The sequence below is a fragment of the Bombina bombina genome, chromosome 2, assembly GCF_027579735.1.
Source record: "Bombina bombina isolate aBomBom1 chromosome 2, aBomBom1.pri, whole genome shotgun sequence".
Classification (NCBI taxonomy): Eukaryota; Metazoa; Chordata; class Amphibia; order Anura; family Bombinatoridae; genus Bombina; species Bombina bombina.
In genome coordinates, this window is record NC_069500.1 from 421,642,897 (window position 1) to 421,662,514 (window position 19,618).

At 39.9% G+C, this 19,618-nt stretch overlaps 1 protein-coding gene across 1 annotated transcript in view; it reads left to right on the forward strand.

Moving 5' to 3' along the window:
• Positions 1-15,870, forward strand: part of DGCR2 (DiGeorge syndrome critical region gene 2) — a gene marked incomplete in the record, with an annotated part of 543,661 nt that extends 527,791 nt beyond the window's left edge. Inside the window, 1 exon segment of the mRNA XM_053701964.1 lies at positions 13,100-15,870. Coding sequence (XP_053557939.1) covers positions 13,100-13,350 — 251 coding nt within the window.
• Positions 15,871-19,618: the final 3,748 nt, after the last annotated feature.

Genomic DNA, 19,618 nt, shown 5'->3' on the forward strand with positions numbered 1-19,618 from the left:
CTCATCATTTTTCCTGGCATTCTTTTAGAATACCGAGAATTTTACAGTTCCTTCAGGATGGTTTAGATAAGGGTTTGTCCGCAAGTTCTTTGAAAGGACAAATCTCTGCTCTTTCTGTTCTTTTTCACAGAAAGATTGCTATTCTTCCTGATATTCATTGTTTTGTACAAGCTTTGGTTCGTATAAAACCTGTCATTAAGTCAATTTCTCCTCCTTGGAGTTTGAATTTGGTTCTGGGAGCTCTTCAAGCTCCTCCGTTTGAACCTATGCATTCATTGGACATTAAATTACTTTCTTGGAAAGTTTTGTTCCTTTTGGCCATCTCTTCTGCCAGAAGAGTTTCTGAATTATCTGCTCTTTCTTGTGAGTCTCCTTTTCTGATTTTTCATCAGGATAAGGCGGTGTTGCGAACTTCTTTTGAATTTTTACCTAAAGTTGTGAATTCCAACAACATTAGTAGAGAAATTGTGGTTCCTTCATTATGTCCTAATCCTAAGAATTCTAAGGAGAAATCATTGCATTCTTTGGATGTAGTTAGAGCTTTGAAATATTATGTTGAAGCTACGAAATCTTTTCGTAAGACTTCTAGTCTATTTGTTATCTTTTCCGGTTCTAGAAAAGGCCAGAACGCTTCTGCCATTTCTTTGGCATCTTGGTTGAAATCTTTAATTCATCTTGCCTATGTTGAGTCGGGTAAAACTCCGCCTCAGAGAATTACAGCTCATTCTACTAGGTCAGTTTCTACTTCCTGGGCGTTTAGGAATGAAGCTTCGGTTGACCAGATCTGCAAAGCAGCGACTTGGTCCTCTTTGCATACTTTTACTAAATTCTACCATTTTGATGTATTTTCTTCTTCTGAAGCAGTTTTTGGTAGAAAAGTACTTCAGGCAGCGGTTTCAGTTTGAATCTTCTGCTTATGTTTTTCGTTAAACTTTATTTTGGGTGTGGATTATTTTCAGCAGGAATTGGCTGTCTTTATTTTATCCCTCCCTCTCTAGTGACTCTTGTGTGGAAAGATCCACTTCTTGGGTAGTCATTATCCCATACGTCACTAGCTCATGGACTCTTGCTAATTACATGAAAGAAAACATAATTTATGTAAGAACTTACCTGATAAATTCATTTCTTTCATATTAGCAAGAGTCCATGAGGCCCGCCCTTTTTTTGTGGTGGTTATGATTTTGTATAAAGCACAATTATTCCAATTCCTTATTTTATATGCTTTCGCACTTTTTTATCACCCCACTTCTTGGCTATTCGTTAAACTGAATTGTGGGTGTGGTGAGGGGTGTATTTATAGGCATTTTGAGGTTTGGGAAACTTTGCCCCTCCTGGTAGGAATGTATATCCCATACGTCACTAGCTCATGGACTCTTGCTAATATGAAAGAAATGAATTTATCAGGTAAGTTCTTACATAAATTATGTTTTTCATCCGTGTCCTGTTGCTTTGGTATTGTATCCCACAAGTAAGGATGAAATCCGTGGACTCGTCGTATCTTGTAGAAGAAAAGGAAATTTATGCTTACCTGATAAATTGATTTCTTCTACGATACGAGTCCACGGCCCTCCCTGTCAATTTAAGACAGATTATATTTATTATTATTTTCAACTTCAGTCACCTCTGCACCTTTTAGCTTTTCCTTTCTCTTCCTATAACCTTCGGTCGAATGACTGGGGGTGGAGGGGAAGGGAGGAGCTATATATATATACAGCTCTGCTGTGGTGCTCTTTGCCACTTCCTGTTAGCAGGAGGATAATATCCCACAAGTAAGGATGAAATCCGTGGACTCGTCGTATCGTAGAAGAAATCACTTTATCAGGTAAGCATAAATTTCCTTTTTTGGTGTGAATCTAAGGGCTACTCACGGAGTAAGGTTAGGATTCCTAGGATTCTGTCTTTTCTCCAAGAAGGATTGGAGAAAGGTTTATCAGCGAGTTCCTTAAAGGGTCAAATTCCTGCTTTGTCGATTTTGCTACACAATTGTTTGGCAGATGTTCCAGACGTTCAGTCTTTTTGTCAGGCTTTAACTAGAATTAAGCCTGTGATGAGACCAATTGCTCCACCCTGGAGTTTGAATTTAGTTCTTAATGTTCTTCAAGGGGTTTCGTTTAAACCGATGCATTCCATAGATATTAAGTTGTTATCTTGGAAAGTTTTGTTTTCGGTTGCTATTTCTTCTGCTCGTAGAGTTTCTGAGCTTTCAGCACTACAATTTGACTCGCCTTATCTTATCTTCCATTCTGATAAGGTGGTTTTACGTACCAAACCTGGTTTTTCTTCCTAAGGTTGTTTCTAATAAAAATATTAATCAAGAAATAGTTGTTCCTTCATTATGTCCTAACCCTTCTTCTAAGAAGGAGCGTATGTTGCATAACCTGGACGTGGTCCATGCCCTGAAGTTTTACTTGCAGGTGACTAAGGATTTCCATCAATCATCTTCATTATTCATTGTTTCTGGAAAGCGTAGGGGTCAGATAGCTACGGCTACCTCCCTTTCTTTTTGGCTGAAGAGTATCATCCGTCTGGCATATGAGACTGCTGGATAGCAGCCTCCTGAAAGAATTACTGCTCATTCTGCTAGGGCTGTGGCTTCCTCATGATGCTTCTGTTGAACAGATTTGCAAGGCTGCGACTTGGTCGTCTCTTCACACTTTTTCCAAATTTTACAAATTTGATACTTTTGTTTCTTCTGAGGCTGGTTTTGGGAGAAAGGTTCTTCAAGCAGTGGTGCCTTCTGTTTAGGGCTCTGTCTTGTCCCTCCCTTTCATCCGTGTCCTGTAGCTTTGGTATTGTATCCCACAAGTAAGGATGAAATCCGTGGACTCGTCATATCTTGTAGAAGAAAAGTAAATTTATGCTTACCTGATAAATTAATTTCTTCTACAATATGACGAGTCCACGGCCCTCCCTGTCATTTTTAAGACAGATTTATATTTTATTTTTTATCAACTTTAGTCATGTCTGCACCTTTGGCTTTTCCTTTCTCTTCCTAACTTCAGTCGAATGACTGGAGGTGGAGGGAAGGGAGGAGCTATATATACAGCTCTGCTGTGGTGCTCTTTGTCTCTTCCTGTCAGGTAAGCATGAATTTACTTTTTCTGCCAGAAGATAAAAAAAATCTAAGTGTAAGCTTAGATTGGCTGTACATTTTCATTTCTTTAGGTAATCTAAGAATTAGAAAAGCTCCCTCCTTTGCCGATAATTCTTGTCACTTCAAATCTACTAGGATGTTTAAACCTCCTTCCTCTAAAAACAAACCGACCAATACATTTACAGCAGCCTTGAAGTTCACATTCCAGACCAGTCTCTGGTAGTGGGCAGATTGAGCCTCTTTCGTGAAGGCTTAGAAGAGATCTGCTCAGGATCCCTGGGTGTTGGAAATAGTTTTTCAGGGGATTCTTCCTGTCTTGAATACTTCTAGATCCTTTTAAAGTCTCAAGGTTTTTTTTGGACTGTGTAAAAGATCTGGAATCAGTGGGTGTTACTGCTCTAGTTCCAACTTCAGAATTTAACCAAGGGTTTTATTCAAGTATCTTTTTTTTTAATTTTTTTAATTTTATTTATTACCAACAATGAGCACATCTATACAATCTGTACAAAGTTTCACCACGCAGGGTGATTCAAGTAGATTGTGATAGCGGATACATGTGACAGTTAAGCCATTCCAAGTAGTTTACAATCAGTTACAGTTATATGACTCAAAGTTTATTACAAAAAGCAATATTTAATGTATATGACTTGTGTGCAAATTATTGGGGGGGGTTTAAAATTTTATAACCATAACTAAACACAACACAAAAAAACTAGTTTAATTTAAATAAGGTTAAGTGCCTAGCACCAGTATACACATTTCCTTTTATTTGTGTGCCCAGAGTTATATGAGGATGCTTGAAAATATATGGGGGACCTCCATCTAGCAAAAAGGAGATACCGCTATGTTGATTCTTTAGATTCCACTATAGAAATTAAAGTGGGCAGTGTAAGTTGTTATTCCTTTTAGAGCGTAGTTACTGAGAGAGATTAAAAGTATATGTTGTCGCAATTATTGAAAGATAAGGGGTATAGGGAAACAGCATAGTCTGCGTCTTAAGTCAGTAATATTTTAGTTATGTAGCAATACAACCTTGATTTTTAACAGAATAAAATTGAGTAACTTAGGCGAGGTAAAATTGATATTTGTGTATAGGTATACAATATGTGGTATTTTATGTATGTGACTAGGCGTACCTTTTAACTAAACGCAACACATTAACATTCTAAATTGAAAAGGGGTTAAGTGCATAGTACCATTGCTGACATTCCGTTATTTTTGCCCAAACTTATATGTTAATGTTGGCAAAGAAGTATCAGACCTTCTAAAATGCTTGGATCCTTCTGTAAACAAAATAACAAGACCAAGGTGCAGACGTATTATCTAAGTAGGACTAAATGGGAATATAGCCAGAGACCCACCAGTCCAAGCACATAGGAGAAGATGTAAAGTTCAATAGAACCAAGTTTCTTAGAGAAGTGATATTAGATTTTAGCAAAATGAAGTCCAATATAAAAATTAAAGTGGGCAGAATTAGTGATTATGCATTCTAGTGTGTACAAAGGGAAGTTAAAAGCATATGTGGTCTCAGTACTAGACGGTAAGGGGTAAAGGTCTGTATAACGAGAAACAGGCAGAGACCACTGTCGTATGACAGCGTACTCGCACCCCCAACAGGAAAACTAACATGTTATTTAACAATTCTTACCTAAGCTATAACATTAGATGGGTACGTTTGGTAGTCGGATATGCAGAGAGCTATCAACCATATAGATTACAAGGTGAGCGAATGGGTGAGTCGTGCAGGGGACAGAGCTAACACCACAAACCCAGAGCAAGTATATATATATATATATATATATATATATATATATATACATCTGCAGGAATCTTCACACGAGCACACCTAATCCACACACACATGCTGCAGAGCCGCAGTTTCATTCAGGGAAAACATAGCAAAAGTGCATATAACCTCTAATGACCGATAGCCATGAGGTCAGGTAGTAATGATTTTGAACAAGCAAAAAAAAAAAAAAATTGAAAAAAATAGCAGTATAACCAGTGAACTTCTTTACACATGTATTCGGGTCAAAAGTGTTACACTTCACATATGGGTATAGCGATCCAAATCCGATCTTCCCTCTGTCGCATACTGTCATCCCACTCCAGCCCTCGGCAGATCTAGTCCCAGCTACTAATCCGAGGTAAATACCATGGCTGGGGCATTGTTCGTTTGCAGCATTGAGGCACCATGATAAACTGTAGGGATTCCATGACAGAGCTGTGTGAGTCCATAATCACACTGTGTGCCTCGGCTCTTGAAATATAATCAGCCTCCTTTAACCCAAGTCTGGGGGATTTTATCATGTTTAAGAAATTCCCCTCTCCACCTATCCGTGCTTCCAAAGGGATCTGACCGTGTAGCTTTGTTAGGACAGCAGTAGGGCCAGAAACTTTCACTGCTGCTGCCATGCTGGGATCCAAAATGGCTGATACTGAGAAAATCCCATCTGTACTCAGGGCGGGTAATGAGATTTGCTGCATCTCCATCGAGCGGGCAGGGGATATTCTAAGGCAGTCAGTCGCATGAAGTGGTCGCACTTCTCGCAGAAGTGCTCCCAAAGCTACTTGTAGGGAGTCAAACAAAGGTGCGAAAACTTTGATGAGGGCTGAAGTAACATGCTTCATCATGCTTGTTGTCTGGGTGAGCACGGTAGAAAAGCCTACAGGCTTAAATTTCCTTATTATGCCTTCTCGGTAGCCAGGAGTTGAAACGTCCTGATCCTATTAGTTTCCCGGGCACAGTTATTGCCAAGGGAGGTCTGGATGGCTTAATGTTTGGCTAGAAAACACTTATGAGCAGAAGTCATTCACAGAGCTATGTGAATCAGTGGCCATCTTGGTGAGCTGCTTACCGGAAGTCATTATTCAAGTATCTTTATCATACTAAAGAAAGAGGGTAGTTTTCGGCCTAGATCTCAAAATTCTAAACAAATATCTGAAAGTTCCTACATTAAAGGAGGAGAAAATTTGCACTTTACTTCCTTTAGTGCATAGACATAAAATATGCTTATTTACATATCTCTATTTACATGGATCCTGATAGGTTCCTGAGATTTGCTCTTCTAGGGCAAATTGCTGCCCTTTCTGTTCTGTTGCATAGAAAGTTACCTCGGTTGCCTGATATTCAATCCTTTGCTCAGGCTCTTGTTAGGATTAGACCGGTTATTAAGCTAATTTCTCCTCCTTAGAATCTCAATTTGATTCTCACTTAGTTTTACAATATCCTCCATTTGAACCAATGCACTCATTGGATATAAGGATATTATCTTAGAAGGTTTTTTCTTTTGGCTATCTCTTCGGCAAAAAGAGTTTCAGAATTGTTTTCTATTTCTTCTGAACCTCAGTACTTGATCTTTTATCAAGATAAGGTGTTTTTTTGTAAAGTGTCTGGGTTTTTGCCAAAGGTTAATTCAGTTGAGAATATTAATCGTTAGATTATTGTTCCTATTCTCCATTTAAACCCTAAGTCTTTGAAAGAGAGACTTTTACATAATTTGTGTGTAGTAAGGGCTTTGAAATTCTATTTACAAGCTACTAAGGAATTTTGTCAATCTTCCAACTTAGTCAGAAGGCTACTTCAGTGTCCTTATCTTTTTGGATGAGGAGTTTAATCCGTATGGCTTACTTGGAGGCGGGTCAGCAACTTGCTAACCGAATTACTGCTCACTCTACTCGTTCAGTTTCAACTTCTTGGGCCTTTAAAAATGAGGCTTCTGTAGAACAGATATGCAAGGCTGCTACTTGGTCTTCCCTGCATACTTTCACCAAATTCTTATTTTTGCCTCGGCTGAGGCAGCTTTTGGTAGGAAGGTTCTTCAGACAGTAGTTCCTGATAAATGAGGACCTGTCTGATCTTTTTTTCTCTCTCTCTCTTTATCCCACCCATAATTTTGTGGATTCCACAGCTTGGGTATTGGTTCCCAAGAGTAAATATCACGGGCTTTCACTACCATTAGAAAGAAAAAATAATTTATTCTTACCTGAAATATTCATTTTGTTCTTGGTATTGATAAATCCACGAACCAGTCCATACTTTTTTTTTTCTTGTGGCAGCAGTCCTAGTTTGCATCTCTGTACCCTTTTAGTCTTTTTATTCTTTCTTCCTCTGCTATACACAATACTGGGAGGGGAGGGGCAATAGGAGGGATACTTGAAACTCTGGTGTAGGGTGTCTTTGCCTCCTCCTGGTGGCCAGGTGAAGTAATTTCTAAGAGTAAGGATAGTGGACTCTCACTACAAGGAAATAAATTAATTTATCAGGTAAGAATAAATTATATTTTTGCACTTCTTTTTGCCCCGCTTTATCTTTCCTGCTTTTCTGTTTCCTCCATCTACTTAGCTATATCTTTGACTGAGAGTTGGAGGGATTTAAATGTACAGTAAACACCTTGTAATTTCAAGACATTTATATTGTGTTTCTATAGAATAACACATCAGCCAAGTCTTAACATTTCTAACATCTTTTCTCCAACATTGGTGTGTCCGGTCCACGGCGTCATCCTTACTTGTGGGAATATCTCTTCCCCAACAGGAAATGGCAAAGAGTCCCAGCAAAGCTGGCCATATAGTCCCTCCTAGGCTCCGCCCACCCCAGTCATTCTCTTTGCCGTTGCACAGGCAACATCTCCACGGAGATGGTTAAGAGTTTTTTGGTGTTTAAATGTAGTTTTTTATTCTTCTATCAAGTGTTTGTTATTTTAAAATAGTGCTGGTATGTACTATTTACTCTGAAACAGAAAAGGATGAAGATTTCTGTTTGTGAGAGGAAGATGATTTTAGCAGACAGTAACTAAAATCGATTGCTTTTTCCACATAGGACTGTTGAGATGAAGTAACTTCAGTTGGGAGAAACAGTTAGCAGACTTTTCTGCTTAATGTATGACTAGCCATATTTCTAACAAGACCATGTAATGCTGGAAGGCTGTCATTTCCCCTCATGGGGACCGGTAAGCCATTTTCTTAGTCAAACAAACAGAATAAAGGGCTTAATATGGGCTATAAAACTGGTAGACACTTTTATGGGCTAAATCGATTGCTTTATTTGGGCATTTTATTCATGTTTATGCTGATAATTCACATTTATAAACTTGGGGAACGTTTATTAAACGGCAGGCACTATGTTAGACACCTTTTCCAGTCAGGGGGCCTTCCTAGTTGTAGGCTGAGCCTCATTTTCGCGCCATTACTGCGCAGTTGTTTTTTGAGAGCAGGACATGCAGATGCATGTGTGAGGATCTGAAAGTTGCTGGAAAAGTTTCTAGAAAGCTTCACTTGGTATCGTATTCCTCTCTGGGCTTGGTTAGGTCTCAGCAAAGGCTATAGCTGCGACTGTATAGGGGTTAAATTTGTAAACGGCTCCGGTTCCGTTATTTTAAGGGTTAAAGCTCCGAAATTTGGTGTGCAATACTCTTAATGCTTTAAGACACTGTGGTGAAATTTTGGTAATTTTTGAACAATTCCTTCATACTTTTTCACATATTCAGTAATAAAGTGTTTTCTGTTTAAAATTTAAAGAGACAGTAACGGTTTTGTTTTAAAACGTTTTTTGTGCTTTATTGACAGTCCCTAAGGTCGAGGGGGCAGTTTCTACTCTAAACAAACGCACTACTATTCCTATCGAGGATAGTTGTGCTTTCAAAGATACTATGGATAAAAAATTGGAGGGTTTGCTTAAAAAGATTTTTGTACAGCAAGGTTACCTTCTACAACCCATTTCGTGCATTGTTCCTGTCACTACAGCAGCATGGTTCTGGTTCGAGGAACTAGAAAACTCGCTTAGTAGAGAGACTCCATATGAGGAGGTTATGGACAGAGTTCACGCACTTAAGTTGGCTAACTCTTTTATTTTAGATGCCGCTTTGCAATTAGCTAGATTAGCGGCGAAAAATTCAGGGTTTGCAATCGTGGCGTGCAGAGCGCTTTGGCTAAAGTCTTGGTCAGCGGATGTGTCATCCAAGACAAAATTGCTTAACATCCCTTTCAAAGGTAAAACTCTATTTGGACCAGAATTGAAAGAGATTATTTCAGACATCACTGGGGGAAAGGGCCACGCCCTTCCACAAGATAGGCCTTTCAAGGCCAAGAATAAGTCTAATTTTCGTTCCTTTCGCAATTTCAGGAACGGACCGCCCTCTAATTCTGCATCCTCTAAGCAAGAGGGTAATGCCTCACAGCCCAAACCAGCCTGGAAACCGATGCAAGGCTGGAAGAAGGGTAAACAGGCCAAGAAGCCTGCTGCTGCTAACAAAACAGTATGAAGGAGTAGCCCCCGATCCGGGACCGGATCTAGTAGGGGGCAGACTCTCTCTCTTTGCTCAGGCTTGGGCAAGAGATGTTCAGGATCCCTGGGCGCTAGAAATAGTTTCTCAGGGTTATCTCCTGGAATTCAGGGAACTACCCCCAAGGGGAAGGTTCCACATGTCTCACTTATCCTCAAACCAAATAAAGAGACAGACGTTCTTACATTGTGTAGAAGACCTGTTAAAGATGGGAGTGATACACCCAGTTCCAATAAAGGAACAGGGAATGGGATTTTATTCCAATCTGTTCGTAGTTCCCAAAAAAGAGGGAACTTTCAGACCAATTTTGGATTTGAAGATCCTAAACAAATTTCTCAGGGTACCATCGTTCAAGATGGAAACCATTCGAACGATTCTACCCACTATCCAGGAAGGTCAATTTATGACTACCGTGGATCTAAAGGATGCGTACCTACATATTCCTATCCACAAAGAACATCATCAGTTCCTAAGGTTCGCCTTTCTGGACAAACATTACCAGTTTGTGGCCCTCCCATTCGGGTTAGCCACTGCTCCAAGGATTTTCACAAAGGTACTAGGTTCCCTTCTAGCGGTTCTAAGACCGAGGGGCATTGCAGTAGTACCTTACTTGGACGACATTCTAATACAAGCGTCGTCCCTGTCAAAAGCAAAGGCTCATACAGACATCGTTCTGGCCTTTCTCAGATCACACGGATGGAAGGTGAACATAGAAAAGAGTTCTCTGTCTCCGTCAACAAGAGTTCCCTTCTTGGGAACAATAATAGATTCCTTAGAAATGAGGATTTTTCTGACAGAGGTCAGAAAGTCAAAACTTCTAAGCACTTGTCAAGTTCTTCATTCTGTTCCACGTCCTTCCATAGCGCAGTGCATGGAAGTAGTAGGGTTGATGGTTGCAGCAATGGACATAGTTCCTTTTGCACAAATTCATCTAAGACCATTACAACTGTGCATGCTCAAACAGTGGAATGGGGACTATACAGACTTGTCTCCAATGATTCAAGTAGATCAGAAGACCAGAGATTCACTCCGTTGGTGGCTGACCCTGGACCATCTGTCCCAGTGAATGAGCTTCCGCAGACCAGAGTGGGTCATTGTCACGACCGACGCCAGTCTAGTGGGCTGGGGCGCGGTCTGGGAATCCCTGAAAGCTCAGGGTCTATGGTCTCGGGAAGAGTCTCTTCTCCCGATAAACATTCTGGAACTGAGAGCGATATTCAATGCTCTCAGGGCTTGGCCTCAACTAGCAAAGGCCAGATTCATAAGATTCCAATCAGACAACATGACGACCGTTGCGTATATCAATCATCAGGGGGGAACAAGGAGTTCCCTGGCGATGAAAGAAGTGACCAAAATAATTCAATGGGCGGAGGATCACTCCTGCCACCTGTCTGCGATCCACATCCCAGGTGTGGAAAACTGGGAGGCGGATTTTCTGAGTCGTCAGACATTCCATCCGGGGGAGTGGGAACTCCACCCGGAGATCTTTGCCCAAATAACTCAATTATGGGGCATTCCAGACATGGATCTGATGGCGTCTCGTCAGAACTTCAAGGTTCCTTGCTACGGGTCCAGATCCAGGGATCCCAAGGCGACTCTAGTAGATGCACTAGTAGCACCTTGGACCTTCAACCTAGCTTATGTATTTCCACCGTTTCCTCTCATTCCCAGGCTGGTAGCCAGGATCAATCAGGAGAGGGCCTCGGTGATCTTGATAGCTCCTGCGTGGCCACGCAGGACTTGGTATGCAGACCTGGTGAATATGTCATCGGTTCCACCATGGAAGCTACCTTTGAGACAGGACCTTCTTGTTCTGGGTCCATTCGAACATCCAAATCTGGTCTCCCTCCAGCTGACGGCTTGGAGAGTGAACGCTTGATTCTATCGAAGCGTGGGTTTTCAGATTCTGTGATAGATACTCTGGTTCAGGCCAGAAAACCGGTAACTAGAAAGATTTACCATAAAATATGGAAAAGATATATCTGTTGGTGTGAATCCAAAGGATTCCCATGGAATAAGATAAAAATTCCTAAGATTCTCTCCTTTCTACAAGAAGGTTTGGAGAAAGGATTTTCTGCAAGTTCTCTAAAGGGACAGATCTCTGCTTTATCTGTCTTACTACACAAAAGACTGGCAGCTGTGCCAGATGTTCAAGCATTTGTTCAGGCTCTGGTTAGGATCAAGCCTGTTTACAGACCTTTGACTCCTCCCTGGAGTCTAAATCTAGTTCTTTCAGTTCTTCAAGGGGTTCCGTTTGAACCTTTACATTCCATAGATATTAAGTTACTATCTTGGAAAGTTTTGTTTTTGGTTGCAATTTCTTCTGCTAGAAGAGTTTCAGAGTTATCTGCTCTGCAGTGTTCTCCGCCCTATCTGGTGTTCCATGCAGATAAGGTGGTTTTGCGTACTAAGCCTGGTTTTCTTCCAAAGGTTGTTTCTAACAAAAATATTAACCAGGAGATAGTTGTACCTTCTTTATGTCCGAATCCAGTTTCAAAGAAGGAACGTTTGTTACACAATTTGGACGTAGTCCGTGCTCTAAAATTCTATTTAGAGGCTACAAAAGATTTCAGACAAACATCTTCTTTGTTTGTTGTTTATTCTGGTAAAAGGAGAGGTCAAAAAGCGACTTCTACCTCTCTTTCCTTTTGGCTTTAAAGCATCATCCGATTGGCTTATGAGACTGCCGGACGGCAGCCTCCTGAAAGAATCACAGCTCACTCCACTAGGGCTGTGGCTTCCACATGGGCCTTCAAGAACGAGGCTTCTGTTGACCAGATATGTAAGGCAGCGACTTGGTCTTCACTGCACACTTTTGCCAGATTTTACAAATTTGATACTTTTGCTTCTTCGGAGGCTATTTTTGGGAGAAAGGTTTTGCAAGCCGTGGTGCCTTCCGTTTAGGTAACCTGATTTGCTTCCTCCCTTCATCCGTGTCCTAAAGCTTTGGTATTGGTTCCCACAAGTAAGGATGATGCCGTGGACCGGACACACCAATGTTGGAGAAAACAGAATTTATGCTTACCTGATAAATTACTTTCTCCAACGGTGTGTCCGGTCCACGGCCCGCCCTGGTTTTTTAATCAGGTCTGATGAATTATTTTCTCTAACTACAGTCACCACGGTACCATATGGTTTCTCCTATATATTTCCTCCTGTCCGTCGGTCGAATGACTGGGGTGGGCGGAGCCTAGGAGGGACTATATGGCCAGCTTTGCTGGGACTCTTTGCCATTTCCTGTTGGGGAAGAGATATTCCCACAAGTAAGGATGACGCCGTGGACCGGACACACCGTTGCAGAAAGTAATTTATCAGGTAAGCATAAATTCTGGGGTTTTTTTATCTGCAATTATTTGGAATAGCCAAACTCCTCCCACAATGTACCCTATTAGGAATGGCTAGGTTATAAAGTTAGTATAAAGTACTCTATTTTGCAGTGATAAGTTAAAACCAATTTGTGAAAGATATGTAGTAGGGTTAGCCTTGTGAGGTCAGCAGAGTGCTTTTCATGTTCTGAGAAGTAGAAAGTGCTCAATATTTAGACCTAATTTACATAAAAGCGGACAAAATAAATTGTAAACTTGTTTCATTATGCATTATTAAATTTTTTAATTTAAAAATTATGTTTACTGTCCCTTTAAAGCTTGGTGCGTTGGGATATCTCGTCTCTATTTTTTTCTCCCTTTTTACATAATTTTTCAATTATGTGTTTCCTGTTTAGATCAAGGTGTTCATCAGTCTGCTGCACTGTCCACTGGAACCAGTAGTAATGCCTCCTCTCCACAAACAACAGAGGAACCCTTGCCACCTGCTGTACCCTCGATGGCTCATCCTCAAGGCAATACAGAACACCACGACAATGGCAGTCCTTCACTGATGGTGCCTGCTAATTCTCGGCAGAGTGAAGCCTACGGCACTGACACTCGGACCGGACCATCACCTACTAACTGTTCTTTGAACACTGTTGTGTAAAAATATTACTTTAAAAAAAAAAAACACACAAATAAAACAAAATGATAGAAAGACGCAGCACAGCTTCTGGAAGCTCACGGAGGAACACAGGAGCAGCAAACTAGTGCCCCTAACAGCCGGCTGTGCCCAAACGCCAGGTTTTATCGACTGTCCATTTGACAAACTTCTGGAACTTATACTTGGTCTGTCGTTTTGTTTTGGGGGTTTTTGGAGAAGAAGAATCCCAGTATATTTCTGGGGTGTATAGTGATTAGGCAGGTGATTTATTCCCATTTGGAACGGAGTGATTTATCATGTAAATAATACATTTCAAAATTCTGCACTTTTTCCATTCCCCTTAGGTTGAGTGAGTGAGTGTGTTTGTAAGCGAGATAGATGTAAGTAGGGGGTATGTTGTCCTCTATTCAAGATTTTTATACACCGTTTTGGGCTGGTTTTGCTTTTTTTCTCTCCTCCTATCTGTAGTAAATACTCGCAATAATCAGGCAAGCTCCACAGCAAAGGGGACCTTCACAGATACTGTACAATCTCCAGCATAGTTTATGGTTCAGAGGTCAAGTTCTCTGTTTCAAAGTTGATCATATTAACATGCTGCTGCTAGATCGCTAGTAGTTATGGATTCGGAAAACACAATCTTCACATTTATTGTGCAACCTTCAGTATGTGTGACTAGTGGACTGTTTTGCATGTGTCTGTCTGCGAAGTGTAGTTAATTTCTAAAGTTGGGACCAGGAACTGTACATATGATGATCTTCACCGCCCACATCTTTCAGGGGCAGATGGGGAATTTTCAATTTCTAATAAGGTGCCCTGCATCTATGAAGTTGCTTTTGCAATTTCTCATTTTCATATTCTTACTCTGCCTTTAAGTTTATCTCCTGTTCTTTTCTCATACACTGTTATCATATCACTGAATGTTGAACTTTAATGGTCTTATGTTCTGTTTTATACAAGAAATTTAGTGAATGATTTGTGGGTTAGAGGGTTGTTGCTGGTAGTAATTGTTGAAAGTGCAACAGCTTTTTCAGGAAACTGGAAGAAATGTGCTGCTTCATTATTTGTTTGTTATTCAACAATCCTATTTAAAGGTGCAAGCAATAACCTCTAAAATGAAAAAATAACATTAATTTTTCCTTTCACTAAGCTGCTGTTTTAGTAAACTTCCTTTTAACTTGCATAATGAAATATAAAACATAGGAAAAACCCTTGAGCAAAACATGCAATCCATGAAAATGAAACCAAGGTTTCCTAGAGTGATAATTATGGGTAGGCAACAATACCTTTGTTGGCAGGCAATAAGGTTTTTATTTATTAAATAGTTGAAATGTGGTACAGCTCATTAATATCTTAATTTGTGTTTTGTAGCAGTTTGCACCTTTTAAGAAAACAGTTCGGTATTTAACTTTATTTGCTGAATGATTGGAAATGTATGTGCTATGAGACCTTTCAGGAGTAAATCCTGAGTATGCTTATCATGACTGAGTAATCCATTTCCCAGCTGCTAGCCTGCTCTGCTTCAAAATCTGCCAGTATCCCATTCAGTCATATGTTCAAATCACGTTAGATTTGATAAGTGTTTCCATTCTATTCTATACAGTGTTTCTGGTCCTGTGATTCTCCAGCCAGTGTTAATCAAAATATATGTGGTAGACCACTGCATCATTTTCCATATTAACTTGATTAAAGATTATGCAAGGTTTCTTGGAGAAAGAGTAATTTTACTTAAAAGAACAGGATCAGACTGCTGTGTATGAAAAAATTGTAAAATATCTCTGATCCAACAACATACAGTGTAGCATGCAAAGTAGATGCAGTAGCTAAGGGGTTACATTTGAAAGTGTATTAGTACTAATACAGCAATTTGTTAGTTTCAAATTTAAGTCCCTTGGCATTTGGTTAGCTTAATTGCCCTTACTTGAATATCCAATGTATGCAGCTCTCTTCTCTCAATATCTTCAGTGTTAAAGTACTTATATCAAGTTGCAAGGTGTATTTTGAAATTCATTTTTAAGTCTAATTTAAAAAGTTTACACCCCTTTCTTGCTTTCTTTGGGAAAGAAGGAAGTATCCGCAATAAGTTTGGTGCCTCCGGCAAGTAATGGGGTTAAATAATGCAGGTTTCCAAGGAGGTCCTACACAAGGCTATTCTTGCTCTACTCATCCTCGGTTTCTGTGACTCATTTTTACCTGTGGCAGTGTGTAAATAATTTTGGTATACCAAGACTTGGAATATAATGCGGTTTCTTTCAGCCCCTGTGACAAAAATTACTTTCATTTTTAACGTCATTTGACACTAAAATCAACTGGTTTACTTTTCCTCATGCTACTGTGAGAATCATTTCATTCAGATGCCAAAATAAACATATTCTAGAAGGTATTTTGTCTGTGTTCTATGTATATGATGCAAGATAATTTTTCCAAGAATGCTATATGCTAAACCGTTATTCATGTACCCCTGGAGTACAGTTTTGTGGAGCAAATTTCACACTTATTGTAATAAATGTAATAGGTTTTAAACAACTTTTGCTTAGATTGAAAAATCATTCTTTCTTTTACAAGATATGCCGAGTCCACAGGTTTCATCCTTACTTGTGGGATATTATCCTCCTGCTAACAGGAAGTGGCAAAGAGCACCACAGCAGAGCTGTTACATAGCTCCTCCCCTCACTCCTTAACTCCTCCCCACAGTCATTCTCTTTGCCTATACTAGTAATAGGAAGGGTAAAGTGATAGTGGTGACAAAATGATAGTTTTAATTTCTCCAATCAAGATATTTTTTATTTTAAATGGTACCGGTGAGTATTATTTTAATCAGGGAGGATATGGAAGAAGATTTCTCCCTGAAATCGATGATCTTAGCAGCAGTTACTAGGGTCAGTTATGGTTCCCACAAATCTGATGGTAATATGAAGAAAACTTTTCAGTGTGGAGGACAGTCTCATGCATTAAGCAGCATTTGAGGTATGTGTCAGCCTAATTTTTCTGAGGAAACCTGTTATATCAGAATTGGCTGTATTTAGTTCCTTATAAGGAACAGGGTAAGCAGTAGTCCTAATTGTAAAGGGGGTTACTGTCCTACTGGGTGTTTTTTTCTTTATTGCAATATAATTGACACTGGGACCTTTTATTCATAAACTTATGACACAAAAGTAAAAGAAATGTATTTATATATTTCATTTTAAACCTGTTTGGGGACCACTTCACTGTTTATAACCGCTTTCCATGCGTTATTTGAATTTCTAAGTGCAACGTCCATTGTGGGCGGGGCCTATTTTCGCCCCTCAGTTGCGCACTTTACTATGAAGTAGACAGCAGACATTAGCTCCGGTTGGGCCCTATCTGTGTTTTACACTATCCGGATTGGTGTCAATTCATTTGGCAGTTCTCTGGGGGCAAGTAGGCGCCACAGGTGCAGGGGTCATTATTTTGAAAATTTTATTATTTTTCTTATTTGATGTTCCTGTAGAGAGTAAATTCAATAGTTGCATATGAATGCAATAATTTTTGGAAAAATTATACATCCATACATAAGTTTTTAAACGTTCATAGACGTTTTGAAGCATATTTGAGGAAAATGTGTTCTTTTATTTCTTAAAGGCACAGTACTCAGTTTTTTTTGCAAATCGTTTTTTGTTAATTAATAAACTATTTACCAACTGTTGTGGTTATTACTACTTTGTTCAACATGTCTGACATTGAGGAAACTCATTGTTCTATATGTTTAGAAGCCATTGTGGAACCCCCTCTTACTTTGTGTACCTCTTGTACTGATAGAGCCTTACAATGTAAAGAACATATTTTAGGAAATGAAAGTGTGTCTAAGGATGATTCTCAGTCTGAAGAGAATCAGGATATGCCATGTAATTTTCCTCAAGTGTCCCAATTTTTAACACCCACACAAGTGACACCTAGTACATCTAGTGCGTCTAATTCTTTTACTTTGCAAGATATAGCTACAGTTACGTCAACTACTCTCAATGAGGTATTTTCTAAACTGCCAGTTTTGCAGGGTAAACGCAGTAGGCCAGGTATTAATGTAAATACTGAACCCTCTGATGCTTTATTAACTATTTCCGATGTACCCTCACAATGCTCTGAATTGGGGGTTAGGGAATTATTGTCTGAAGGGGAAATTTCAGATTCAGAAAATATTTTACCTCAGACAGATTCGGACTTAAAGGGACAGTAAACCTTAAAAATAATGTTATATAATTCTGCACATAGTTCTAAAAGCCTTTTTTATCTTTTAATATGTAAAAATTATGGCGCTTTTACAGACCCGCTCTCTGCTGAGCGGGTCTGTTATATTTAGTCAGCGCATCGGGCCAGCTGTATAGTCACGGCCCGACCGCGCCATAAGACTAAGTGCAGCTCTCTCCTGTGACAGGAGCGAGCTGCGCTTAGTGCTATGGCGCGGTCGGGCCGGGCTGTGACTATACAGCTGGCCCGATGCGCTGACTAAATATTACAGACCCGCTCAGCAGAGAGCGAGTCTGTAAAAGCGCCATCATTTTTACATATTAAAAGGTAAAAAAGGCTTTTAGAACTATAGAACTTAAATAATGTTATATAATTCTGCACTATGTGCAGAATTATATAACATTATTTCTCTTGTTAAGTGTGTTCAGTCCACGGGTCATCCATTACTTATGGGATATATTCTCCTTCCCAACAGGAAGTTGCAAGATGATCACCCAAGCAGAGCTGCTATATAGCTCCTCCCCTCACATGTCATATCCAGTCATTCTCTTGCAACCCTCAACAAAGAAGGAGGTCGCGAGAGGAGCTGGAGTTTTTACTTATCTATTCTTCAATCAAAAGTTTGTTATTTTAAATGGCACCGGAGTGTGCTGTTTTTCTTTCTCAGGCAGTATTTGGAAGAAGAAACTGCCTGCGTTTTTTTCTATGATCTTAGCAGGCGTAACTAAGATCCACTGGCTGTTCTCGACATTCTGAGGAGTGGGGTAACTTCAGAAACTGGGGATAGCATGCGGGGTCCTCCGCAAATGAGGTATGTGCAGTACTTTATTTTCTGGGAATGGAATTGACTAAGAAAATACTGCTGTTACCGTATGATGTAAGTACAGCCTTAAATGCAGTAGTGGCAACTGGTATCAGGCTGATAAATGTATGCGCAGTCGAGTTATTTTCTAGGGACTAGAATTTGACTGAGAAAATACTGTTAAAACTGAAATAATACTTAAGCCTTATCTGCAGTGGTAGCGACTGGTAGCAGGCTTAGTGATAAATTTGCATGACATTGGAAAATGTTGTTTTTTAATAAAACGTTTACTGGCATGTTATTCGTTTTTGTGAGGTACTTTGGTGATAAATCTCTTTGGGCATGATTTTTTTCCACATGGCTAAATATTTTTCTGCATGGAAACCGTTATATCAGGGCTCCCACTGTTGTGATAGGAGTGGGAGGGACCTTGTTTTTAGCGCCTTGTTGCGCAGTTAAAATTCTAGCACAGTCTTCCTGCTTCTTCCTCTTTGATCCAGGACGTCTCTAGAGAGCTCAGGGGTCTGCAAAATTCATTTGTGAGGGAGGTAATCAGTCACAGCAGATCTGTGACAGTGTGCTTGACTGTGATTAAAAACGTTAAATCTTAATTGATATCGGTTTTATCCGTTTTGGGTATTGAGGGGTTAATCATCCTTTTGCTAATGGGTGCAATCCTCTGCTAATAATACACCTCTTGTTAAGAATTGTTTAATTATATCTGTATTTTTGAAGCGCTGCAGCGTTTTTTTATATTGCTTGTAAACTTATTGAAAGTGATTTCCAAGCTTGCTTGTTTCATTGCTAAGTCTGTTTAAACATGTCTGATTCAGAGGAAACTGTTTGTTCATCATGTTCAAAAGCCAATGTGGAGCCCAATAGAACGATGTGTACAAATTGTATTGATATTGCTTTGAATAAAAGTCAATCTGTACCGATAAAGAAACTATCACCAGACAACGAGGGGGAAGTTATGCCGCCTAACTCTCCTCACGTCAGTACCTGCGTCTCCCGCTCGGGAGATGCGTAGGATTGAGACGCCAAGTACATCTAGGCCCTTACAAATCACTTTACATGATATGGCTAATGTTATGAAAGAAGTATTATATAATATGCCTGAATTAAGGGGCAAACGCGATAGCTCTGGGTTAAGGACAGAGCGTGCTGATGACACGAGAGCCATGTCTGATACTGCGTCACAATTTGCAGAACATGAGGACGGTGAGCTTCATTCTGTCGGTGACGGTTCTGATCCGGGAAGACCGG